This window comes from Meles meles, chromosome 2 (genome assembly GCF_922984935.1).
Source record: "Meles meles chromosome 2, mMelMel3.1 paternal haplotype, whole genome shotgun sequence".
Classification (NCBI taxonomy): Eukaryota; Metazoa; Chordata; class Mammalia; order Carnivora; family Mustelidae; genus Meles; species Meles meles.
In genome coordinates, this window is record NC_060067.1 from 69,298,116 (window position 1) to 69,323,949 (window position 25,834).

General features: G+C 57.0%; 1 protein-coding gene across 2 annotated transcripts in view; it reads left to right on the forward strand.

Annotated features, from left to right (window-relative positions):
* The window catches only part of FAM53A (family with sequence similarity 53 member A), a 38,523-nt gene extending 13,264 nt beyond the window's left edge, over window positions 1-25,259 (forward strand). The window contains exons 3-5 of one of the 2 annotated variants that reach the window (XM_045997203.1): window positions 5,897-5,951; window positions 7,713-8,320; window positions 23,718-25,259. In XM_045997203.1, coding sequence (XP_045853159.1) covers window positions 5,897-5,951; window positions 7,713-8,320; window positions 23,718-23,924 — 870 coding nt within the window. In that variant the 3' untranslated portion in view covers window positions 23,925-25,259. Of the gene's footprint in view, window positions 1-5,896; window positions 5,952-7,712; window positions 8,321-15,828; window positions 17,756-23,717 lie in introns of those variants that run through there. The other variant, XM_045997202.1, reaches the window with a different exon arrangement.
* Window positions 25,260-25,834: the final 575 nt, after the last annotated feature.

Below are 25,834 nucleotides of genomic sequence, written 5' to 3' on the forward strand. Positions count from 1 at the left end.
TCTCCTCATCCTCCTTAACACCTGTGGCCATCCCATTGTCTGACTCCAGCCACCCTGACAGCTCCTGTCTCCTTGTGGTTTGATCTGCACTTCCCTCCCAAGTAATGATGCTCACCCTTTTCTCGTGCCCTCTGGCCATCGGTGGATCGTCTTTGAAGAAATAGGTCTCCAAGTCTTTCGCCCATTGTAAAACTGGGTTGCCTGTTTTTTAATTTTTGAGTTGTTAGGATTCTTTATATATTCTGATCCATAATCAGATATGTGATTTGAAAAAAAATTGTTCTGTTCTGTGGGTGTCTTTCTTGATAGTGTTCTCTGAAGCACAAAAGCTTTATTTTATTGAAGTCCAACTGATCTCTTTTTCCTTTTGTTGCCTGTGCTTTTCATGTTGTATCTAAGAATCCTTGGCTAAATCCAAGGTCATGAAGATTTACTCTTCTGTTTTCCTCTATCAGTTGTATATTTTTAGCTCTTACATTCAGGTGTTTGATCCCTTTGAGCTAATTGTAGTGTGTGGTGTGAGGTAGGGGTCCAGCTTCGTTCTCTTGTGTGTGGATCCCAGTTGTCCCAGGACCATCTCTTCACAGGACTCTTCCTTCCCCCTGACTGGTCCTCGGCGCCCTTGCCAAAAGTTTACATTTTTAAAAACAAAGTCTCTGAAACCTAGTGTGTACTTTACACTTACAACAGATCTCAGTTTGGACACCAGGTTCTCATTACAGAAATGTGTGACCTGTGTTTAGGTTTCGTGAAATTTATCATTGAAGAAGTAGATTTCACACACTCCAGTTGTTCTAAGGGCACTGAAAAGTCTTCCAAAAATTGAATCATTTGTTTTAAAACTAAAATTCAAGATACTTGTAAATAAAATTGGAAATCAGTAAACACTCGGTGCCTTTGTCTCTCCAGCCATGTGCCGCTCTGGTCACTCACCATCCCTCCCCGAGTACTGCCACCTGCTGCGTGGTCAGGAGCAGGTGGTGGGAGCGGAAGGCCTAGTAGGGGCACCTTGTCCAGTCTCGAGGGCTTGATCCATTTGAGGGTCTCTGCCCTGTCAGACGGAGAGCTGATGTGTCTCGAGGGTCAGTGCCCCTGTGTACCATGGTTCAGTCAACACAGATGTGGGGAGTGCTCTGTGTGCCTGGCCATGCTGTGCTTAGTGCCTCCTTGTGGGTGTTCTGGTCGACCCCATGGCCACTCTTCTCACCCATTCAGTGGGGGTAGTTCCTTTGTTTTATGTTCCTTTTTCTCTGGCCTCAGGTGCATTCCCACTTCCCGCCAAGGCCCCTAGTCTCTTACAAAGCCTTCTGAAAATGGGGGTGGGGTCAGCTCTTCTTGTTTTGCCTCTGTAACTCTTGGGGGACATAGGCTAGTCTAACTGTGACCAAAAAGGCCTAGAAACACATGAGTTTGTGTCCAGTTCCCACTGTCCCATCCCCTGCCCAGATAGGACTGTGTCTCAGGTTTCTGGTGTTTTCCGTAGCTGGTGCTCTGGGTCATGTCAGCAAATGCTGGCTGTCCCCGTGATGTGGATGGGGGACCTGGGGCAGCTCCATCCAGGGGCACAGTCTGTGGTGATGGGAATGCTCCCTGCTGGCCCAGTATGTGGCTAAAGCATGGGGTTACTGAGCCCCACGATATGGCTGGGGTGATGGGGAACTGGGAGTGTTTTGTGTAATTGAAGTTCAGATTTCAGTCGCAGCCCGTGGCTGCTGGCTGTTGTGTGGGGCAGCACAGACAGAGTGCGAACTCTGTTCCCCGAGGGTCCACCGCTCTCTCCTTTGGACCCGCTGTGGACACACCTGTTCCCTCCAGCCAGGCTCTTCCACCTCCGTGGCTTGTCGTTCAAGGATGGTCTGCACCAAGTCTGACCTTTGGGGAGAAGCTTGTTTTGCTCCTCACGGCGCCCAGAGTTGTGTCCGGGTAGTTTTGGGGTCCGTGGGGACGAGGGGCACTCACATGAGGGTGCACTGTTTGCCCGCTGTAGGGTGGTCGCAGCTCTGGTGAAAACCCCACGGTGCTTGTGGAGCTGGACCCTGTGGCTCTTGGGTGAGCTGTAGCTTCTGGGCTTCATTCGTGTATGGCCTGTGGCCACGGTGGGGTCTGGGAATGCAGGGGGCCCTGTGAGGCTGCAGGGGCAGCGAGGGGGATGGGGGTGCATGCTGTGGGGGGTCGGGGCCGAGGAGGAGGGTCACGAGCTGGGATGCTGGGAGGGGGTGGGCGTTCGGGGGTCTAGTATTGCCAGCTGTGGTGTGGACTGTCCACAAGCCATGTGCCCAGCTGCACAGGTACGGGCTTGGATGGTGGGGAGTTTGGCTTTCAAAAACCTTTCGTGGAAAATTCGTTTTTTTTAGTGAGGCAGACTTTGCACATGGTGGAGCGTGACACGGGCTCTGCTGTCCTGTTGGGTGAGGTTTGCTGGCTGTGCACATGGGTAATGCCACCTCCACCACCCAGATGGGTTCCTACCTTCTGGGGGCCCATGTGGCCTAGCCCGTCCTGGGTCGTTTGGGCTCTGCGGCCTGTCCTTTTGGAGTCTGGCTTCTTTCCCTGGTGGGAACTCGGGAGACTCGCCATGTTGATGGTCATTGGTGCTTCTGTCCTTCCTCTGCAGTGTGGTCTCTGTCCTGCTGTCAGTGGACGTTTGGGCCCTTCCCAGGCTCTGGCCGCTGAGACAGATGTTGCTGAGTGGCCCACATGTGGTCCCCAGGGGCTGGTTCTATCCGCAGTGCCCTGGTCACGCCCGGCACCATGTCCCCAGGCTCTGCCTGCTTTCCCCAGATGACGAGGGAGATCGTGCCTCTTGTTCTGCTCAGTGGCCAGTTGTGAGTGACTTAGGTCTTTGACCATTTTCCTGTTGGGTCGTGTGCCTTTTTTTTACTGGTCTGTGGGAAGTCATTGATACATTCTGCTATGAGCCTTTTCTTAGATTCCTGTTTGCAAATATTTTCTCCTGTCTTGTGGTTTGCTTTGTCACAGGCGACTTTCAGTGAACAGGAATTCTGATTTCAGTGTAGATGGAAGCATCCATTTAAGTTAGTGTGTTTGTATCTCACTTAGGAAATCTTTGCTACCCTGAGGCTTGAAGATATCCTCCTGTTTTCTTCTAGAAGCATCTGTTTTCCTTTAGCTTGAAAACTGCACTCTCCTTGGAGCTGAGTAGTGTGTGAGATGAGGCCAGGCTAAGGGTGGGTTTTCTTTCTTGCGCCCTTTCTGGAAATGGCAGTCCTCTGTCCACCGTTATTTGGTAGGTTTTGCGCTCTCATGTAGCCCAGGAGCTGCCCCATGTGTGCGTCCCACTCTCACCTTGGTCCAGGTGGGGAGACCAAGGCTTATACAGAGGAGCTGTCCTGCCTCTGTCAGGGATGCTCAGGGGAGTGGACTGCAGGCCTCGGGCTGCATGGGCTGACCAGGGCTCTGGTGGACGGCGTCATGGTGGGTGTGGTGGGGCCGGGCCTGCCTTGGTGCCAGCCTGTAGTCTCGTGCCCCCTGGTGTCCTGGGGGCATGTTCGGAAGTGGCCTTGTCTGGTCAGGGCTCTTCAGCATGAGGTAGGGTGTACAGACCCATTCTGGACGTGGAGACCCATGCCGCTGCAGCTGTCCTCCCACAGAAAGGCCCGGGGCCAGCTCTGCCCCGCTCCCTAGCACAGGTGCAACCCACAAAGCCCATGCCCTCTGGCTGCCCCACGTGGCTGCTGCACCTTCACACTGGGCTGGAGCCTGGGCCCCTGTGTGAGAGCCACTGGAGCCTTTCCTTGACAGACAGTGCTTCTGTTCAGGTTTCCTGCTTGTGTGTGGGGATGACAGCCCTCGGAAAGTGCTTGTGCCTGGTGCTCACCTGGGGGACAGTGGCTGGCCAACCCAGCTTGCGGGGGAGGGGCATGGTGGATGGGGGCTCTGGGAGGGCCATGGGGAGTGCTGTGGGGACACAGGGGGATCTAGGAGGGCCATGGGGGTAGCTGTGGGGGGTGCTGGGAGGGCCTTGGAGGTGCTGGACGACTGGGAGGGCCTTGGGGGCCACTGTGGGGGTGCTGGGGTGCTGGGAGAGCCTTGGGGGCACTGTGGGGGTGCTGGGAGGGCCTTGGTGCTGTGGGGGTGCTGGGGAACTGTGAGGGCCTTGGGGGGCACTATGGGGGTTTTGGGGGACTGGGAGAGACTTGGGGGCTCTGTGGGGGTGCTGGGAAGGCCTTGGGGGTGCTGTGGTGCTGGGAGGGCCTTGGTGCTGTGGGGGTCTGGGGTGCTGGGAGGGCCTTGGGGGATACTTTGGAGGTGCTGGAGTGCTGGGAGGGCCTTGGGGTGTTGGGGACTGGGAGGGTCTTGGGGGATACTTTGGGGTTGCTGGGTGCTGGGAGAGCCTTGGGGGTACTGTGGGGTCCTGGGAGGACCTTGGGTGCTGTGGGGGTGCTGGGAGGGCCTTGGGAGCACTCTGTGGGAGCCGCAGGTCCCTGGGGAGGATTTGTAGTCATAGAGAGGTATGATTCCTGATGGTGTAAGTGACTGGCTTCTGTGTTGACCATTTCCTGGAAGTTAGAGAGCTGCTTCCTCCTTGTGCCGCCTGACCTGGGTCTCAGGTCTGCTGAACTGCTGGTCCCCTGGTCCTCCTCTGGTCAGCCAGGTCTCTCCAGGTCTTTGTAGCCCTGCTGGGTGATGCAGGCCTGGCCCCAGAACTGCCATGTGTCTTTGCCCAGGCTGGCTTTTTTTTTTTTTTTTTTAAAGATTTTATTTATTTATTTGACAGAGAGAGATCACAAGTAGACAGAGAGGCAGGCAGAGAGAGAGAAAGGGAAGCAGGCTCACTGCTGAGCAGAGAGCCCGATGCGGGACTCGATCCCAGGACCTTGAGATCATGACCTGAGCCGAAGGCAGCGGCTCAATCCACTGAGCCACCCAGGCGCCCCCCAGGCTGGCTTTTGATGAACACTTTTTCTGGGTCCTGAATGTCTTCTATCCCTTTATGAGAATCAGCAGAGAACTGGTGCTAAATTAGAAGGATCTCCTTCTAATTTAGCACCAGTTCAAAGGTCGCAGGGCCTGACCCTTAGGAAGCTGGCCTCAGGAGAGGTTTCCTGCTCGTGGAGGTGGAAAGGCAGAACCCATTGAGCAGCTCCCGGACCCCACAGGATGGTTTTATGTCCCCACAGCACTGGGGGCTTGCCCTGGGGACCCGGCCGGATGACGATGGTGCCTCTGGGCCAGGTGGGGAGAGCCCAGAAGAGCAGACAGACCCAGGCAAGCATTATTGACCTGCCAGGCAGCCCCTCCGGTGCCACAGGGAAGATTGTAGCTGAAACACAGAGCTTTGCGGGCTCCAGGGAGACCACGCTGCCTTCAGGGCCTGGCCTGGGGGCTGGTATGCGTGGGAGAGGGCCTGTGTGGGGAGGCGGTGAGGATGGGCCTGGCTGTGGGAGGTTGCACTATCTGCTGGAGCACACGGGGGCATGCGTGTGGCTTTTGATCTTCTTCCCTCAGTAGAGTGTTGTTCGGCTTTTAAGAATCTTGATTAAGAAAAAAAGGTATTCTGGGGTCCATGCTTTTCTTTTTTCTTTTTTCTTTCTTCTTTTTTTTTTTTTTTAAAGATTTTATTTATTTATTTGACAGAGAAATCACAAGTAGGCAGAGAGGCAGGCAGAAGGAGGGGGAAGAAGGCTCCCTGCTGAGCGGAGAGCCTGATGCGGGGCTTGATCCCAGGACCCTGATCATGACCTGAGCCGAAGGCCGAGGCCCAACCCACCCAGGCACCCGTTTTTCTTTTTCATTGCCAAGAAAGATAGAAGTGTTGGGGAAAGATAGAAGGGGTTGCCGAGATGAGACCATCACGTTAGCTTTGACTTGGTGTTGCTGTGCACTCGGCGTCTGTGTCCACGGTGTTCATACTGGTTTTTCTTGTCACTTTCAGCGTTCTGCTGGGGCACTGAGCAACAGTGGTCATTTGTTCCCTTTTGAGAGCGATGGTAAGTGTTCCAAAGCCCAGACCCATCTTTCTGGGCTGCTGTGGCCACGGGCGGGGGATGGTGCACAGAGGGCACGAGACATGGAGCTGGGGTTCCGATGCTGAATTCCGTAGCAAAAGCCTGCGGGTGATGTGTCTCCTGTTGCTTCCCCGGGGAAGGTCACCAGCAGCAGGTCTCCCCCTGCTGGGCTGTAGGTCAGGGCGCTGCCAGGTCTCTCCCTCTGCCAGGCCAGGCCCTCCTGCAGAGGCCCGCTCTCTGGGGCCCTGTGCCCACTGAAGGGAGAACAGGGCGGGATCGGGTGCACCTTGGGGGGCGTGTGCATCTCCCATGTGGCCCATGCTGGGCCATCAGTGTGCGTTGGGGCTCAGCCCCCTGCCAGTGCACGCGCCCCCTGACCATCTAAAATCCACCCCATGTGACTGTGTAAGTGAATGTGTGCAGAGCCTGTTACCCTCTGCTCTCACTAACCTTGGCTCTGGGTTGCGGGCTGTGGCTAAGCCTGTTAGCTGGGCTCTGACTCCAGTGCCTGTCCTCCCTCAGCCCGCCCTGCTCACCACGGGTGCTGGACGGCACTCAGAGGCCACCAGCAGGGGCTCTGTTACGTGGCTCTCCAGACTACTGAAGTGAAGGTTATTTACCAAATTCTTTTGTGATCTGGTAGAGGTAGGAGTGTGAGCCAAGCACCAGGCCCTTGGCTCCGTGTCCTCAGTGGGAGTCCATCCTGCACATGGGGCCAGTCCTCAACAGGGATTCCCAGGGGTCTGACCCTGCCTCTTTGCTGCCTAGGGTCACTCCAGGGCCTTGGCCCCTGCCTTTCCCTACAGGGGTCCTGGCCTGCTCTCTTGGGCCCCACTGCCTCCATGCCCAGGTCCCTAGCTGGTAGTGACTGAGAGTGACCGCAGTGGTGGGGCTGCCGAACTGACTGTTGGCCAGGTCAGTGGGAGTCAGGGTGTGGTGGTGTACCTTGCCTCCCCATGAGGAGTCCCAGGAGACCACTCACCTGGAGGCTCAGGGAGCTGCAAAGCTTGTGACGGCCGCCCTGGTGGGTGCATCTGGGCTTTGGGCCCTCGGGGTGTGTGAAAGAGAGTCTGAAAAAGGGCTGGGGTGGGTGAGCTCCTCCTGGGGCACTGGGGGCTGGTGGGCGGAGGGAGCCCCTGTGCTTGCATGGTGGGTGCTCACTTGTGGGTCTGCCAGGTGTGGAGCGCTGACCCCGGACACTCACATCTTGTGGGAGGCCGGTAGCTGTGGGACGTGAGCATGTGGAGGCTAGGGGTGGGGGTCTCTGGCCCCCTGCGTGGTCCCTGCTGCCATGTGCCATGGCCATGCCTTGAGGTCCCAGAAGCTGAGAGCTGCCTCCTGGAGAGGAGGGGAGGGGCCCCAGCTGCCAGGAAGCAGCGGCCTGGCAGGTCTTGCAGGTGAGGTCGCACACTGGAGGAAGATGTGGCCGCAGACAGGGAAGGTGACGCCAGGCAAGTCTTTCCATGAAACAAAAGGAGAAAAGCGTGCTCTGGTCATTTTTAGAGAATGACTAGCTGGCCTCGTTGACAGGTGTCTTCCTTGGAAAAGTGAGGCTGGCTCCCGGGCTGAGCTGCCCTGGGGAATGCAGGTGGGTCTGGGCCGGGGATGCCATGTCCCCTAGCGTCCACATGGCATGAGGCTTCATGTATGGCCGCGTCCCCAGCTGGGCTGGGGCCTCAGGGCCTGGCATAGACCGTGCCTTGTCCCCTGCTCACCCATCTCTTCTCTTTTGTGTTTCCTCAGAAGACAGGCGCCCCTGGAAGGTCTCAGGTGGCAGACAGCCCATCGGAAGTCAGATGGTCACGGGCACACAGGGCCCCGACGCAGGCCTGGGGGCCGTGAGCACCACAGACCTCAGGGAGAGCGCAGGACCCCCTTTGGCCCCACCAACCAAGCGCCATTGCCGCTCGCTATCAGAGCCGGATGGGCTGGCCCGCTGCCGCTCCCCCTGGCGCCCTGGAGCCTCCAAGGTCTGGACACCGGTGTCCAAGAGGCGGTGCCACAGCGGCGGGAGCGCCACGCCACAGGAAAGCCTGGGGCCCGGCCCCACCTCGCCCCCTGCACCCCAGCCGCCCTGGGCCAGCAGCGGCTGCACAGACGGCTGTGAGGGCGGCCCGTGCCCCCCCTGGCGGCGGCGCCTGTCCCTGTCCCAAGAGCACCTGGCAGGAGTGGGCACAGCCCTGCCGTCTGCCAGCAGCAGCCGCTCGTCCACACCCGAGCTGGGCCGGCGGCTGGGCCTGCTCCGGTGTCGCTCACAGCCCTGTGTGCTTGTCGGGAGGAGATGGCGGCGCCGGCGAGAGGAGCGTGCTCGCTGGCCGCGCCCGTCCTTGGACTTTCTGAAAATGACCCGGGTGAGGCTCGTCTTGTTTCCTGTGTGCTCAGCCCGTGGCACCGGTCTGGTAGTCTCCGCTCCTCTGCGGGAGCCCGGCGGCCTGGGGACACGCCCTGGGCCTGACAGGGCCTGAGGCTGCCGCGTCCCCTGCACCAGCTCCTGTGACCATGCCGCCTGCCTGCCTGAGTGGGGTGCTCGCCCTGGTGTGCATGTGTGTGCTTGTGCGTGCGTGTGTGCATGTGTGTGTATGTATGTATGTGTGTGTGTGTGTGTGTATGTGTGTGTTAGTGCGTGTAGACATGTCAGGGTCCTGGCCCCACGTGTCCCCATGGCTCTCGGGGCCCCTGCCCTCCCTGGAGTGGGATGGCCATGACCACCTTTTGGTGTGTGGAGCCACGGAGCAGAGTGGTGGGCTGGGGGTAGGACAGGGCAGACCTAAGTGGGGTTCAGCAGGCAGGGGGGCAGGGCGGCTGGAAGCAGGAGGGCAAGGTGCAGAGTCAGGTGGGGAATTGAACCCGGCAGCCCCAAGGAAACGAAGCCCAGGAGATGTGAAGCCTGCTTATCTGTCTTTTCTGGGGAGCAAGCAAGAAAGCACGAGCAGGTGAGGGGTATGGGGGCGGATATGGAGGGGCAGAGGGAAAAGAAGAGAGAATCTCCAGCAGATGCCCCTGCTGAGCTTAGAGCCTGACTTGGGGCTCGATCTCACACTCCAAGATCCTGACCTGAGCCAAAACCGAGAGTCAGATGCTCAACCGACTGAGCCCTCCAGGTGCCCTGCTTGTTTTTCTAAAATATTTTCCGTCATTGTTGGTAGATTGCTGGGTGTCCCCTGCCCCTGCATCCTCGAGGTCCCCTGTGTTGGCCCCCGGATTGGAGAGCTCCTCTGCCCGAGTCCCCAGCCTCACTGGCCTGTTGCCTTGCTTCACCTGTGTAGCAGCCCTCACAGAGCCCACGTGGCTTCATGCTCAGCGGGGCGGCTCTGCTCTGTCCCCCATTTGCTCTCGCTCCGCGGGGCTATGTCCCCCACCAGCTCAATGCACCAGATAAGCCACTTCCCAGCCATCACGTGCGGTTTGCTGGGGGCTCACCGGGACACCATCCGGGCCTGGGGTGTGTGTGGAGGTGAGCGGACCAGCACATGCCATGTCTCTGGGGCAGTCTGTTGGGGCAGTCTGCTGGGGCTTCCTGAATTGATGTGTTTGTGGGAAGTGGCATTGCATTTAAGGTGTCAATTTGGGGCACAAAGTTGCTCATTGTATCTTTTAGGGCTTTTAAAATCTTTGGTGCGTTGGTAGCTGTCTCTTTTATTTCTGATGTTTTGAATAATCAAACGTAAACAGATAGAGGTGTCGTGAGCCATTGTGGTAGCTCATGGACACGTCCCATGGTGACATGGGGAATGGAGGCCAGCACTGAGTCCAGCCCTCGGTCCTGCTGCAGCCCCGTCCCTCCCCAGCTCCCAGCCGCCCCTGGTTATGGCCTCTCAGTGTGCCGTTCATGGTCAGGGCACACTGTCTGCCAGTGTTTCCACTTACACTGCCTCTGGTGCTGGGCATGCAGCCTCCCGCCCACAGGTCTCTGGTCTGCAGATGCCAGCGGGGGCCTGACAGTTGGTGCCCCTCTGACACTGGCTGCTGTGAGTGCAGACCTGGACCTGCCTTCGGACGCTTCTTTTGTCCACATGAAGGTGCGGCTGTGAACAGGGACAGGAGCTTCTTGGTGGCTCTCGCATCCTTCCTGTGTGTGCGTGACATGGCCTGTTGCTCCTGACATCAGCAGGCCACTTTTGTGCCTTGACTTGAAGCCGGGGGGCGGGCGGGGAGGGGGGAGGTAAGAAAGTGGGGCCCTTGACTGCAGCCCTGGACGTGGTGCACTGGATGGCTGAGCAGCCCACTGTCCTGCCCCTTACAGTGGCCACATGGTGGTGTCACCCAGCGGCCCCTGAGGCTTGGCTCCGGGCCACCCTCCTCTGGGCCCAGCAGAGCCTGAGGCTTGGCTTTCGTCAGCGAGGAGGGGACAATGGCTAATCCTTGTTCTGGGTAAGCGACTGTTTCCACAGGAAAACGTAGAGAGTTTTTAATTTTTATTGGCAAAGTTAGGTTTCAAAGTTGAAATTAAAACATCATTATAGAAAATGTGCAGATAGTCATGGTTCCAGCCAAGTATAGGAACGGGTGCTGTTTTTTTTGTTTGTTTTTGCCTTTGTTTTTATGAAATTGTGTGTTTTCAGAAGCCTTTTTGATGTGCAGGACATTCTGAGCCATCTATGGCATGATCGCAGAGCTGCTCCAGCCTGTGACTCGGACATGTGGCTCCCTGCCTTTGGATCAGTGTGGCCTCCATGGCAGACTCAGCTCCCGAGGAGAGCAGGTGTAGTTAGGGTGGGGCAGACGGGGGCATGCACACACTTCCGCTGCCTGGAGCCATGTGCTAGTCTGTGGCACGTGGCATGTGTGGCACATGCCGTAGCTTATTGGTCACCTGTGGCTTTCTATCACTTTGTCATCTATGATGTTGTTTCCTGTCTTTATTTTTGCTATACCTAGTGCTTTAGGGGTTTTGGCAGGGACTCTAGCTGTGACTTTGTGAGGGTCCCCTCATGAGGACAAGGGAACCAACTCGCAGCCTGAGTAGACAACTGGGTGGTGACTCGTGGCATCTCGTCCTAAAGTCCCTGGATAGGTGGTTGAATGAGACAGCTGTGAAAGCAGTGGGTGGCCTGGGGTTGGACACGCGGGGGTGTTCACGAACTTTCAATGCCCACCTAGACAAGGGTGGGTAGAGGCCTGAGCCCCTGCAGGGTGGAGGAGGGAGACCCCGTCCTCCGGATCAGGCAGCGTAGGGGTGGCTGATCGGGGGCTGCCCGGGGACACGTGGGTGAGTGGGTCCTGCAGGTGGAGGGACCCCTGGTTCTTCAGGCTGTTGTGGTTACTAGAGACCTAGAACTTACTGAACAGACCGTGGCATCCATGACCTGAGAGTCAGGGACTCAGCTTGCCATCCTGTGGCTGGGGTCACATCGTGTCTGCTCCAGCAGGCTTGCTGCAGCACTCCCTGGGGGCTCGCAGCAGAAGGGGTGCTGGAGAACGTGCGGGTCTGCAGCTGTCACCACTCTAGACGAGGCACAGCCAGCGAGGTGTGTCAGCACGCGTGTGTGCACGGGGGAGCCTTCCTCTGCTACCCACTGGCATTTGGGGTGGGCAGACCAGGCTGTGTCGGGACGCCCGCAGTGTGGGGCTTGTCCTCTGTCTGCCTAGGGGCTGTTCCTGCCCCATGTGCGAGTCTCAGTCTGAAAACTTGATCCTTTCATTTACACGTTAGCGTTGGGATGTCACATCTACTGTCCTTTAACTTTTCTCCTTTTCTTGCTCCGTTAGCAGGTTATTTTGTTACTTACATTTAGGTGGGAGGTGAGGCTATGAGCACTGCACCGCCTTATGGGCAAAGGGACATTGTTACCCTTGTGGTGACAGGGTCACACTCTGGTCCCCACTTCACAGTCAGTGCTGGGGTCAGAGGTGGGCGCCGGGGTTAGGTGTCAGGTGTAGGTACTGGAGTTAGGTGTGGGCGCCAGGGTCAGGTGTGGGTGCCAGGGTCATGTGTCAGGTGTGGGCTGTGGGCTCAAGGATCAGATGTCGATGGTGGGGTCAGGTGTGGGCACCAGGGTCCAGAGCAGACGCTAGGGTCAGGCACGGGCGCCAGGTCAGGCACGGTGTGGGACACACAGGCCCGATGGCTGGGACACTCGGAGTGTGCATCTCCTGGGCATGAAGTGGGGGGAGGGTTGTAGGAGTGGGTGCCCATCAGGCCACTGCAGGCTTCTCCTGTGGGGTCAGCACAGATCTTTGAGTGGTGACTGGAGCGTCCCCAGAGGCCCCAGGCAGCCCAGCTTGTGCTCTGTGGGTGGTGTGGGTGGGAGGTGTCCAGGTGTGTGTGTCGTCCAGCTCCGCACTGGCCCTCTCCGCACGTGTGGGTACCTTGCCTTGCCGTGGTGTTATTTGGGGGAGCAGCTTCTTGGGTGGAGTTTGCCAGTGGGGGAGGTTTGGGAGACCGTGTGAATCGTGTGAATCCAAAAGTATTTCTGTCCTGCTCTCCGTGGAGCAGTTCCTTTGGGCTCAGGGGGCACCGCTGGCTGCCTTCTGGGCCAGCGTTGCTGCGAGGCACGTGGCGCGGCTCGGACTTCCTCTCTGCCATTTGCACTCTGGGGCTTTTGGGCGACGACCTGGTGTGTCTGTTTTGTGGACGGTGCCGTGTGCGGGGCTGCATCAGGTAGTTTCCTGGATTGTGGGGTGGGGGATTGGGTCGGTGTGCGCATTCACTGGTCCTCCCTGCCCTGGTGCCCCCAGCCTCCAGGACCCCAGCTGATCAGACCTCGGGGCTCCTGCAGGCCATGGATTCCCTGCTTGTCCCACTTCAGGGCTGGAGCCCTGTTGCGGGGATGCTGGCAGTGGACTTGGGTTTGGGGCTGTTTCTCACCCCTGTACTGCCTGCTCCTCCAGACTGTCCTCCCTGGTTCCAGCCTCACTTGTCTTCCTTGTTAGAGGCCTGATGCTTTGTGACACTTCATGTCAGTTGGGTTTTGGACCAGAGGCTCTGTCTTGTGGGTGTGACCCTCTGGCCTGAGGTTTTTGGGGGTGACTTGAGTCTCCCACATGCTGGGAGTGCCTATGTCCCCATCTCTCTGAGTTTGCTATGGGGTCAGGTTCCATGGAGAACACATCCGGTCCCCATCAGGGCAGGCTGGGAGCTGATGGGACTGGGCTCTGTGCTCAGGGTGCAGATGTCCGTTAGGTATCTGTTTGCCCATGTTGTCCCTCCCCCAGGCTGAGACCCACCAGTCCTTGGTGTCCTGGACTGCCCCCACCCCTGTGCTGGGCCGGAAGTGGGGGCAGGGTCGAGGGATCCCATTGCTTCCCAGCCAGCTTCCTCATTCCAGCTCTCTTACCCGACACGCTCAGACACTCTCAGCACCCCTGCACACATGTGCACCTGCTGATGTACACCCCATGTGTGATGTGGACCTTCAAAGCCCTGCAGGCCTCTGTGGCTTGAGTCAGGCCAGCCTCCTCCCTCAGCTGGCCGAGGACGGCACTCAGGTTTGCCACGTGGGTCCACGTGGGGCTTCTTGTTGCTGGGCGTCTGTATATCTCTCCACAGCCGGAGCCCTGGTTGGACCAGTGCTCGTGGGTGCTGGGCTCCAGGAGCCTGCAGGCAGCTGGGCCCCCCAACCAGGGCTCCTCCTCGGACCTGGCCTTCAGGATGGCTGGGGCCCTGTGGGCCCCATGGGCAGGGTCTGGTCTGGCTGAGCAGAGGCATGAGGAGCTCCCACCCGTGGCTGAGGCTGTGCTGTCCAGGAGTGCAGGTCCGCATGCCGTGGTTTGGAGACGGCTTGATGCCTCAGTGGGTGCCCATGGGGCTGGCTGTGTCCCGGGAAGTCCTGGAAGGGAACTTGGGATGGCTCACGGGCGCCTCTCTGTTTTCACTTCAGAGTCTCAGCTGCTTAGCGGGTGCTGGGACGTCGGCTTGGGGTGGTCGAGGCACTGGGCGCTGGCTTGTACCCCCAGGAGGTCAGGGCCTGGTTCTGGGGCTGCAGCATCCCTGCAGATGGCACACAAGCTGGGGGACCCTTTCAAATCGAGAACCCCTCATTTATAATTAAAGTCTTGACCTTCGACTTTGGAAAAAACAGTTTATGTTCATTTGCTTCAGTGGGTGACCTGAAACTAGAGTGACAATAGCAGTGGCGGGACTGTCCAGGCAGAGGGTCACATGTGACCAAGTGGCCCCAGCCGCCCCTAGGGGCCTTACAGCCTGGCTGCCCGTCGTCCCCAGTGTTATGTAGGGGTGCACCCCGGGCATGCGGCTGATGCCGAATGTGAGTCATAGCTCTGCATGTGTGGCTTCATCATCAGCCGCTACGTCTCCCAGGCAGCCTGAGTGGCCATGCACAGAGCCTGCCGCTTTCCAGCTGCCGCCCGCGGGTGGGCTCCCAGCCCAGTGACAGAGGACCTCTCTGCAGTGCTCCTTCCACTGCTGTCCAGCCACTGCTGGCTCGCATGTGTGCCATGGGGTTGGAGGCCAGGCAAGGGCCCAGCCAGGCTGCAGAGACAGGACGTGTCCTCAAGGAGTGACCCTCACAGTCACATCCACCTTCATTTGAATAAAGAAGTTATTTCGTGAGCCCTTGTTCTGTGAGCAGACTGTGTGACCAGTTGCATCTTTAAGGATTGAATTGTTAGAATTTTACTTTTCTGTGGCTTAAATATTATAGAACAACAAGGAAAGTCTGGCTGTTTCCTAGAGCCAAATAGTTCCTTTTTTTTTTTTTTTAAAGAGTTTATTTATTTATTTGACAGACAGATCACAAGTAGACAGAGAGGCAGGCAGAGAGGGAGAGAGGAGGATGCAGGCTCGCCACTGAGCAGAGAGCCTGATGCGGGGCTCCATCTCAGGACCCTGAGATCATGACCTGAGCTGAAGGCAGAGGCTTTAATCCACTGAGCCACCCAGGCGCCCCCAAAAGTTTCCTTAAAAGTGCTGATTTCAAAGAGGATTTCTACTCTCCTAAGGGGCAAGTGTTTATTTACTTGAATTCATGGTGGGACTGTTCTAGGAAATTTTCTAGCCAAGGAGATGGTCTGTTAGGAGGCGGGTCCCGGCTCTGGAAGGTTTGGGACTTGGCTGTGTGACATTGTTTCGGCTTGTGCTCTGGGCTCCCAGATGTAGCTGCTGGGGCCCCGATGAGAGTGTGGGAGCTGCTGCGTCCCCAGGACCCACCCCTCTCTGTGTGCTGCAGGTGACCTTCAGGGACCCTGAACCACGTGCTGATCCCTGTGTGGGGAGCCTGACCCCAGAATCACTGAGGTCACAGCTGGGCAGGTGGGAGGCTTCTCCAGCTGAGGGGTCGGCACATGGACCCCTGCATGGACCCCATGCAGGTGCTGCCCCAGAATGCAGGGCTGGGAGTTCGGGGCGAGGCCAAGGGGTGGTGTTGGGGAGACAGGGGCCTGACTGGGCCAAGGGGGCTGCAGTTGTGTGTGATCTGGAGGTGGGCTGTGGCTAGGCGTGAAGGGGAGGAGGCCAGTACACACTCCCAGTTCCTGGGTCAGGAACCCTAAGCAGGGCTGGGTGGCCTGCTGGGTCTTAGGGCCCTTGTGGAGTAGCTGAGGTGGGGTGGGTGTGCCACTTGAGTGGACAGGGCTCTATTTGCAGCTTGGGGAGAGTGCTGGTGTTGGACAGGATGGCTCTGGGAGCCTCCGTCTCTAATAGCACGGGGGAGACTTGGCTGGAGGGCTGGGGGAGGCAGTGCCGGCCCATCTGGGGAGTGCAGCTCCATCAGCGGTGCAGCTTCCTGGGTTAGCGCTGGAGGCCTGTCACTCTGGGCAGGCTTGAATGTGGTGTGTGGGTTACACACAGGGAACCCAAGATGCTTTATGTGAATGTGGGGATCTGTTCCTGGGTCACTGGGACACTGCCTCCCGTGTAACCCTGTGGAAATGCTTTAAGCCTGTATCTTTTCTGTTGCAGACTTTAAAAAATTCAAAAAGCCTTTGCTCCCTTGATTATGAAGATGAAGAGGAGGATGACAGCCGGGGCAAGCTGGCCCCGTATGACCCACATGGCCTCATGGGTGTCGTCACGCCCGGCTCCAGCCCATGGAGCATGCACCCCAGCCCCCGGTGCACTGGCCCCGGCCCCTGGGCCTCTTGGGAGCCCGTGGCCGCTGAGGGTGAGGGCGGCAGCAGCGGGGACCCCAGTGATGGGGATAGCGCGGGGGAAGAGGGCACCTTTCCTTCTGGCCGTGGTGAGCTGGACCTGGGGCAGATCGAGAGCAACTGACCCCAGGCAGGTGGGGCGGGGGTCCGGGCTGGCAACGGACAGAAGCTGGGCTACGCAGAACTTTGAACAATAGGTATAATTTTTATCCAGTCTTTCCTAAAGAAGTATTTTGGATTTTTATGGCTGTTACAGTTCTGGAGAAAGCTGCTCTATTTTTAATGCGTTTTCCGAAGGGCGTTCTATGAAATGGGAGCTGTGGGCTGATGGCAGCACGGGTGTGTGTCCCTTTTCTGAAACCCCTGCCATGCAGGGCAAGGGGGGCCGTGGGTGCTGCCTGGCCCACCGCGGCCAGTCTCCTGCCGGCTCTTCAGAGCTTGGACAGTGGTCTGATTTCAATAAAAGGAGTTTGCTTCCCCACGTTTGTTTCTGGCTGAAAGCCGTCGGGCCTTGAGCCTGTGGATCTCACACAGCACAGGGATTTCATTTAATGAAATGGGGGATTTCTGCCCAAGACACTGATCTCAGGAGGTTCGAGTAGGAGGGTATGATTTGTGGTAGTGAAAGAAAACACTGATAACCTTTGGAGACATTTTCTTGATTTATTCACCCCCAAGAACATTTCCCAAGGTCACAGCCATTCACAGCGGCCACCGTCCCTGGTGCAGATGTAGATGGAAGGTGCCAGTCTGCAGGACTCTGGGCTTTCTGGGGCCTGCCCGCCAGCCTGTTCCTTGCAGGAACCTGGCCGCGTGGATATGTCCCACCGCACCGGGGCTGACACATGCATTCGTGGAAGTCGGAAGTGGCCATCATGGCTTCTCTAATGACTGTGGAAGAACTCTTTTCCTCCCACCCTGGGTTGCAGTCTGAGGGTCCCTGAGACTCTGGGAGTGCTCAGTTCGTCTTGTTTGCTCCCTGGAGGGCCTCCTGAGGGAGCAGGCACTCTGAGTCTCAGCAGTTGTGCTCTGGTCATATGGGTGCAGAATGATGCCCGTGTTTTTGTTCAGTCCACTTGTCCAGTTAATGGCTCTCAACCATGGGGGAGTTTAGAAAACACTGGTGTCTGGGCTCCTCCGGAGTGTCGCCTGCATGGGATGGGGGCGGGAGCTGTTGGGGGGTGTCTGGGTTTAACCCAAAGAGGAGAGAGATGATGTAGGTGTGGCAGAGCTGTCCCCCTTGCCCCGGGACACCGAGCCACCCTTGGTCCTCAGCGGCCTCTGGGACTGGCAGACCTTTGGCCACGTGTGGTCTGGAATGGGATCAGAGCCAGCAGGACACCTGCAATGCCACGGAACTTTTGGGGTCGTGCTGCTGCCCACAGGTGTCATAGGCGTCCCCAGAGCCAGCACATCGCCAGACAGGACGGGGAGGGGCCCAGAGAGCCTCCAGGACCTGTAGGCAGGCCCTTGGTGGGCATGTGACTTAGGTCTCGGGATCACTGCACTGGATTCCCAGCACAGCTGCCAGATGCTACCCTGGGAGGTTGTATTTGGGTTGAGTTTCTGGAGATGGGCTCTGTGTCCTTACCTGCTTAGGGCCAGCAGTCCCCACTCAGAACTTTGCTCCAGGGTTGACCCATGGATCTGGTGGGGCGAGGTCCCTGTGCCAGCAGAGCCTGGCCACAGGGATATGGGGCAGCAACAGGTGGGAGGAGATGGGAGGGGGCCTCGAGGGACAACATGGAAGGGTACCGGGCTGCTAGAGGGCCCTCCCAGGTGAGTTCTAGGCTGCTGCTGGCTGGGGGGTCCCAGGCTGGGAAAGGACAGGAGAGCATCAGAGACAGAGGGTATGGACTGTGGGTGGGAGCAGGTCCAGGTGGCCTCCCAGACCGGGGACTTTAGGGGCAGGGGAGGGGGGAGGGGGGAGGGCTCCTCACATCCAGCAGGCTGGGAGAGTGCCAACTGCTTGTCAGTGTCTAGCTTTGCGGGGGGGGGGGGGCAGTCAGGATGGAGTGGGCAGGGGGAGGGCCGGACCAGGTAAGGTCCTGCAGTGGCACGAGTGTGGACATGGCAGGGCCATTCATCCCTGCGCCATGGAGAAAGCTTGCTATCCCTGGTGCTGACCCTTCAGGGGTACAACTCTGGATCAGCCCAGTGTCCCCTCCTGTGAGGAGGTGGGCCAGCTTGGAGGGGTTCCCCTGCTCAGTCCCCCTGGAAGCAGCCCCTCATCTGGGGCTGCCCCCACCCTGGGGCTCCTGCTCTTCCCCTGGACCCTGTCCCCTCTCCTGGGCCCTCCCCCACTCTAGGCCTCCTAGGGCAGGGGGTGTTGGCTTCCGATAGGGAGGGTGCTAAGACTGGGAGATGGGGCCTCTTGGCTGAGAAGCTGGACAGCAGCCCCCCTCCACTTGCCCTCACAGCCCAGGCTCCCTGTACCCTCTGTCCAAGGCCTCATCTATCGCCCTCCACACCCCAGAGAACCCCCCCCAAGCTTGAGGGTTGGCCTCACTCTTGGGGCCAGTGCCTGCCCCCTCCCTTTGGCCCCAGTATGTTCCTGCTGAGCGACCTCCAGAAACCAGGCCAGGGAAGGCAGCTGTTGGGGATGGGTGGGCCCTGAGCCCTCTGTCCACAGCCTCAGCCACCTATCTGCTGGCCTGTGCACGGGGCCCTCATGGCCATGGTCCTGGCTGACTATGCACCTGCCCATCAGGGGGCTCTGAGAGAAGAGGCATGGCCAGGGGCTTTGGCCATGATGGGCAGTGCTGGGGCCAATGGGGGCAGCCCCCATTGTGCAGGGCTCTCATCCCTTGTTCTGGGTTTTCCCCGGCCACCTCTGCCTGAGTGCCAGAGCCTAGACCCTGCAGACCTTCTGCCTCCCTGCTGGCTGGAGCCAGGGGACAGAGGGCAGTGGTGGGCGGGGGCAGGTGTCTGCAGCTCTTGCCTTTCTACCCAGCGGGAGAGACGATTCTTTCACCTTCTGTGAAGGCACGGCTTGTGACCCCCTGCCTGTCTGACCTCTGGGTGGAAGAGGACCCCCCCCCCCGGAGGACCCTGCACCCATGCCAGTCCCAGTGGCCTCCTGACACCTGGCCAGGGGCACAGATGCAGACCCCTCTGTGGAAACATCAGAGAACTAGGTCTCGGGGCCCCCATCTTGCTCGTTTGGCAGATGTTGCTAAATGACTGCCGGGCGCCAATACAGACCTGGGGAGGCGAGGGACAGGCGCTGGTGTGGGCCTGGGGAGGCGAGGGACGGGTGCCGGCGCGGGCCTGGGGAGGCAAAGGACCAGCACTGTCAGGAAGTTGGTTTCACCACACGTACGGCTCCGGGAGGGGAACAGCCTGGGGGCTCCAGGGTGGCCTGGGACTTGGGGGAACAAGGGTCCAGATGCCCTGCCTAATGCACTATCTGAAGGTGGACAAAGACAGCCCATGAGCCGAAGGGAAACGAAAAAACTATTTCCAGAAGTTATATGCTGCAACAAAACCTGACAAAATTCCAAGCAGAAATCCACAAATCCGACCTAGCTGGAGGGTTTTATTCATACCCTTGTAGCAGTTAAGGGGACCCCGGAGGAAATAGTATGGACATACAGGATTTGATCACCCAGCGGGTGAGCTCAGCCCGTCAGCGGAGCCCCTAGCAAGGGGGCAGGTGCTGCCGGGACTCGGCCCTGGGGAGGCCAGAAAGAAAATGTCTGTGTAGTTCCAGGCACCGGTATCACACAGACCTTGTTTTCTTGCCATACCCCAACAACAAAAAGCAAACAAAACCTCGTGTGTTTGGGAAATTTAAAAATGCAGTTTACTTAACTAATTGACCAAAGAAGAAATCAACGTACGGGTTAGACAATACTTAGAACTGAATGATCCTGAAAGTGGTACACATACCAAAACTTGTTAAATATATCCTATGTTGTAGAAGGAAGAACATCTAAAGCCTACATGATGATGTTAGAAAAATAAGAGTGGGAAGTGAGCCAGCCTAGCTTCCAACTGAAGAATGAGGCAGAGGTCAGCAAATGTTCTTGAAAGGAAGTAAGTATTTTGGATTTTGAGGAGTGCAGCTTGTGTCTCTATTTCCCCCACTCCCCGATTTCATCCCTGCACTGTCATCTGCTGACCCACGATTGTGGGGAATGAAAGAGAAAAGCCAAAGGGAAAAGCGGGAGCGTGATCCTGAGAGCAGGCCATGAAAAGGCAGCTTGAGGAGACTGCTTTGCCAGATGGGATGTGGGAGCTGCACCGGGAAGGGGCAGGGCCAGATAGGTTGTCCTCGGCAGGTGGAGGAGCTGCTCAGGCCACGTGGGGAATGGGGCTGGTATGAGTGACTTGGAAGGAATGGACACGTTCCTAGAAAAAGGGCATCAACAGGTGAGTGGAGAAGAGAGGGACGCCAGGGCTTGTCCCGGGCCACGCTGTGTGATGAGAAGCTGTGGTTCAACACCTTCTTGTGTGGAAAGCACCAGCACAGGCTGACTTTTGAGGCCAGTCTTGAGAAATACACAAGTGTGACCCTGACATGAAATTGGACATGGGCAGGGATGAGGGTGGTAGGGGCTGCTGATGGCCGACCGCTGACCACTGTGGCCACAATGGTGGAGTAGCCCCGGGGTGGGTCTCTGAGAGCCTCCTCTCCCTGCTCCCCTGCCCGCCCTTCTAGGTGACTGGAGGGGACTGGGGCGCCAGGGATGGAGCCCACAGGGCCCTGGGGAGCCTCAGCTGGGCCCGCCTGGGCAGTGGGCCCTGAGGCCACCCTTCCCACCCGCTCTCCTGCTGCCTGCACAGCCTCCCATATGCGTGAAGAAGTTCAGGGCGCTCCCACTGTGCCCCAAGTTCAAGGTCATGGGCAAGCAGGGTCTGGCTCCTGCAGCCTTCATCCCCACCTTCCAGACAGTGGGGGAGGAGGCCCTGGTCCGCTTACAGGGGTGTCAGCCCGTGGAGCCAAGCCCCTCACTCCCTCTCCCTGTGCCTGTGACCTTGGCCCCCAGCAGGGGCCAAGTCTTCTCGATTTCAGCACTGGCATCATGTCGGACAGGAAACCTGACCCAATCCCCGGATGTCCAGTCACATGCTTTTTCTATTTGTCTGCAGCTGTGGATATGGCTTCTTTAAGCCTCGTTAAGTTACTTTTGTTAATTTCTATTGTCCTAGAAAATGGCCCATTTCATCGAGATCTGACGTGTTGGCTTGTCACTCTGTGCCTCTGCCCCCCTTCCCCTCCCTGTGCGTGGCCCTCGCGGCCCCAATTCTCTCACTCTCTGGCTGGAGATTGCTTTATTTTGTTTCTTTATTTTGAGGACCGGCTCTTGGATTTACTGATGAGTTCTTCCATTTTTCTTGTTTCCAATTCATTAATTCGCCTTTATCTTTACCCCTCCTGCTCCCGTGGATTTACTTTATTGTTCCGTTTTCCCTCCTCATGTCGAATGTTTACGGTGTTTATTATCAGTCTTGCTTGCTCAGTAGTAAAAGCATTTAGGGTTGTGAATTCTCCGCCGGGCCCTCCCGAAACCAGCTCCACGGGTGTGCGGCCTCTCTCTCCTGGACGGCTGTAAATCCCGCCCCGGCGACTTCTACTTACTCTCTGACCTGGGAGTTATTTAGGAGAGTGCTTCTGAATTCCCAGCTCCTCCTGCTTCTCTCTTAGCTCCTTGGATTAATTTTTGGGCTGGTGGCATTGGTTTAGATAGCGAGGGCTGCAGACGTTTGATGGTTTGGGTTGCAATGAGGCACATGCATGCATGTGCACACACGCCCGGCCTGCCGCTCTGCCCTTGTGACCGCACACGCACAGGTGTGCATGTAGCCTGTAGCGTGTTCTGTGGTTCCCGACCAGGCTGCTGCTCCCCGGTCAAGGGTGTTCATGAGAGGACCGCAGGCCCTTGTCTTCACTCCAGTTTTGCCCTTGCTCCTGGGCCTCCAGTGTGGTCTGGGCTGCGCAAAATGGTCTGGCAGGCTGGGCGTACTGGTGGAGCTGGGATCTTTGCTGTGCTCACTACAGACACTGCTGACCCCACACAGCGTGCTCAGGGCCGAATGGCCAGGTCTGCTGCGGACAGGGCCCTGCGACATCTGAAGGGCCTGGCACCGGCCGCGGCAGACGGCAAGCCCGTCCGGGGCTCACGTTGTCCCTCCCACCTTGAGGAGTGGCCAGAGCAGGTGCAAGGAGTGCTGGAGAGGCCCCGGGCAGTTTTCATACAGAAAGTTCCATTTAATTCCTAGTTTGCTAATTACACGAAATTGTTAGTAGATGCTAACTTTATTATTTTTATTCATCTTTTGAGATGATTATATGATAGTTCCTCTTCAGTCTGTATATGAGTTTTCTAGGACTGCTGAAACAATGGCCATGGCCACAGGGGACATGGATTCTCTCAGAGCCCTGGGGGCTGGGGGGTCTGAGATCCAGGTGTGGGTAGGTGGATTCCCTCTGAGGTCTCTCCCTGTGCTGTGTAGACAGCCATCCTCTCCCGTGTCCTTAGGTGGTCATCTTTCTAGTGTGTGTGTCCTAATCTTTTCTTATAAGGACAGCAGGCAGATTGGATTAGCGCCCACCCCAGTGACCTCATTTTACCTGAACCACTGCTTTAAAGACCTTACCTCCAATGTTTACATTGTAGCAACATACACACAACATGAAATTTACCGCTGTGACCTTTTTAAAGATTATTTATTTATTTGACAGATGGAGATCACAAGTAGGCAGAGAGGCAGGCAGAGAGCGAGCGAGCGGGAAGCAGGCTCCCTGGTGAGCAGAGAGCTTGATGCGGGGCTCGATCCCAGGACCCTGGGATCATGACCTGAGCCGAAGGCAGACGTTTAACCCACTTAGCCACCCAGGCGCCCCGCTGTGACCTTTTTAAGTGAGCAATTCAGCGGCATCAGGCACGTTCACAATGTTGTGAACAGCCTCCCCCACCTCCAGAACTTTCTTCTCTTCCCAAACTGCCCCCAAGAAACACGAGCTCCCCATCTCTTCCCGTCCCCCAGCCTGACATCCACCATCCACACTGTCTCTATGATCTGACTCCTCTGGGGACTCAAGTGGGGTCACACAGTGTTGTCCCTTTGTGGCTGCTCATGGCACTGAGCACAGTGTCCTTGGGGTCCATCCCAGTGGCAGCAGGTGTCAGAATGTCCCTCCTGTTTAAGGCTGGAGAATGTTCCATTGTGTGGGTTGTGTGTCCGTCTTGTTTATCCATCTGTCCATCCATCTGTCCACCTATCCTTTTATCTGTCCAACTGTCTGTCCTCCATCCATCCATCCATCCATCCTTCCATCCATCCATCCATCCTTTTTTTTTTTAAAGATTTTTTTAAAAGATTTTTTAAAAGATTTTATTCATTTATTTGACAGACAGAGATCACAAGTGGGCAGAGAAGCAGGCAGAGAGAGAGAGAGGGAAGCAGGCTCCCTGCTGAGCAGATCCCGATGTGGGGCTCGATCCCAGGACCCTGGGATCATGACCTGAGCCAAAGGCAGAGACTTTAACCCACTGAGCCACCCAGGCGCCCCCACCCATCCATCCTTCTATCTCTCTGTCCATCCACCCATCTGTCCATCCATTTGTCTGTCTATCCATCCATCCATCTGCCCGTGGACACTCAGGTGCCTTCCTGTCTCAGCTGTGGGGCCTAACACTGCCGTGATCATGGGGGTGCCAGCATCTCATTGAGACCCTGCTCTCCGTTCTCCAGGGAACACACCCAGATGTGGAACAGCTGGACCGTGGACTCATCCTGGATCCTCCACACTGTTTTCCATGGCGGCTGCAGCCCACAGTGCATGGGGCTCCCGTCTGCCCACGTCCTTGCCATGGCTTGTTGGTGTCTGCTCCTCTGAGAGCAGCCGTCCTGCAGGCTGTGATGTGGGGGTCTGTGGAGTTTTTTTGCTGTTTATACTGAACGCCTGTATTATAGTAAGAAATTTATTGAGACTTTATGTCCTAACGTGACCAATTTTTATAGATATTCCACCTGTGCTCAAAAAGAAAGTATATTCTGGAAATGTGTGCAGCATTGCGCATGTGTCTGTTAGGTCTGGATTTACCGTGCAGATCTACACCCTTACCAAATGTTCTGTCTACCGGACGCATCGAGTCCGGGCGCCTTGTAGGCTCTGGGGGCTGATTCGTCTGTCTCTCTTGGCAGTTCGTGCTTGCGCTTGTGTTTAGAATTATTGCATGTCTCTCCTGCATCGAGCTTTCATAAGTACATGCTGATGCTGTGTGTCTGTAGCGGTACTTCGGCTCACATTCTCCTTGGCCTCATGGTGTAGACGCCCCACCTATCTTTTGGCCACCATGTTTGCCAGACCTTTCTGCCAGTGGCTCTGAGTTTCCTTCAGGCATCATTTGTCTTCAGCCTGGAAATTTTTCTTTTTTTCCCTTTTTAAAGATGTTTTTAAGTCTTCTCTACATCTAGTGTGGGGCTCGAACTTAACAACTCTGAGACCATGAGTCTCATGCTCCACCGACTGAGCCAGCCAGCTGCCCCTGAAAATTTTTCTTTACCATTTGTTGTAATCAGGAATGCTGTCTCAGCCTTCACATACCTGAAAATACATTCCTTTTCTCCTAATTTTTGAAGGCCCGTTGTCCCAGATCCAGGATTCTGGCTTGTCTTTTCCTTCCTGTCCTTTGAAGAAACCATTGCCTCCTGGCTTGGCTGGCTTTCCACAAGAAGTCAGAGTGGTTTCGCTGTTTTCCCTGTCTGTAATGTGCCCTGTTTTGTTTTGTTTTTCCTGGAATCTTTGGAGATTTTCCCTTTATTTTTGGTGTCCAGCAAGTTGGCGCCGACATATGTAGGAATGACTTTCTTGTGTCAGTTCAGGTAGCTTCTGCCGCAGCCGCTCTTCTGCTCTCTGAGTTTCAGCTTCACGCGTATCTGTCTGCGGGATAGTTCATCCTGGGCTCAAGCCTGGTCAGCCCCCCAGTCCCTGCAGGTGGGACCCCTCCTGGAGGAGCTCCCCACCTGCCTGGACGCACACTCAGGGAGCAGAAAGCCACAATGCTAAGTGGCAGGTAAGACCCCTTGGCCCTGTCCCCGACCTGCAGAGGACGTAGGCGTGTCGCCGGCGCCTGGGGTGAACTCGAAGGCCTGGGCATCACGTGTCACCTGTGGGCAGGGATGACGGCCACACTTGCTTTGGGCCTCAGGGTTGCAGCCATGCGGGGAAGCTCATGCTGCTGGCGCCTGGGCACCACAGGTCAGCGGGCTGAGGACACGGGTGGATGTGGCAGCCTGGGGGCACAAGCCATCCTCTGTCTGTTACATTATTGTGATTTTATTTTTAAATCTTTCTTTTTTTGGGAAAGATTTTATTTATTTATTTGACAGACAGAGATCATAAGTAGGCAGAGAGGCAGGCAGAGAGAGAGGAAGGGAAGCAGCCTCCCCGCTGAGCAGAGAGCCTGATGCGGGGCTCAATCCCAGGACGCTGGGATTGACCTGAGCTGAAGGCAGAGGCTTTAACCCACTGAGCCACCCAGGTGCCCCCATTATTGTGATTTTAAAGTGATGCGATCTTTCATTGGAGATGGGTACATCCAAACTTGTTGTCTTCTTTTAAACTCTGTTTGAGGTGCGGTTCTCACAGTAAGAGCAGCTGTGGCCGTTTGAAGGTGGCCTGTAGTGCGCTTGCCCGACCTGCAGGTGCCCTCGTGTCCTCCTGCCCTTGGTGGTCACACCACCCCCCTCAGTGTGCCCCGACTGCGTGGTCGGTGTGGATTTGCATGTTCTGGACACTTTATAGGAAGGGACTCTCAAGCGTGGCCCCTTGGGTCTGGAGAGTCAGCAGAGACGGGGAGCCTTGG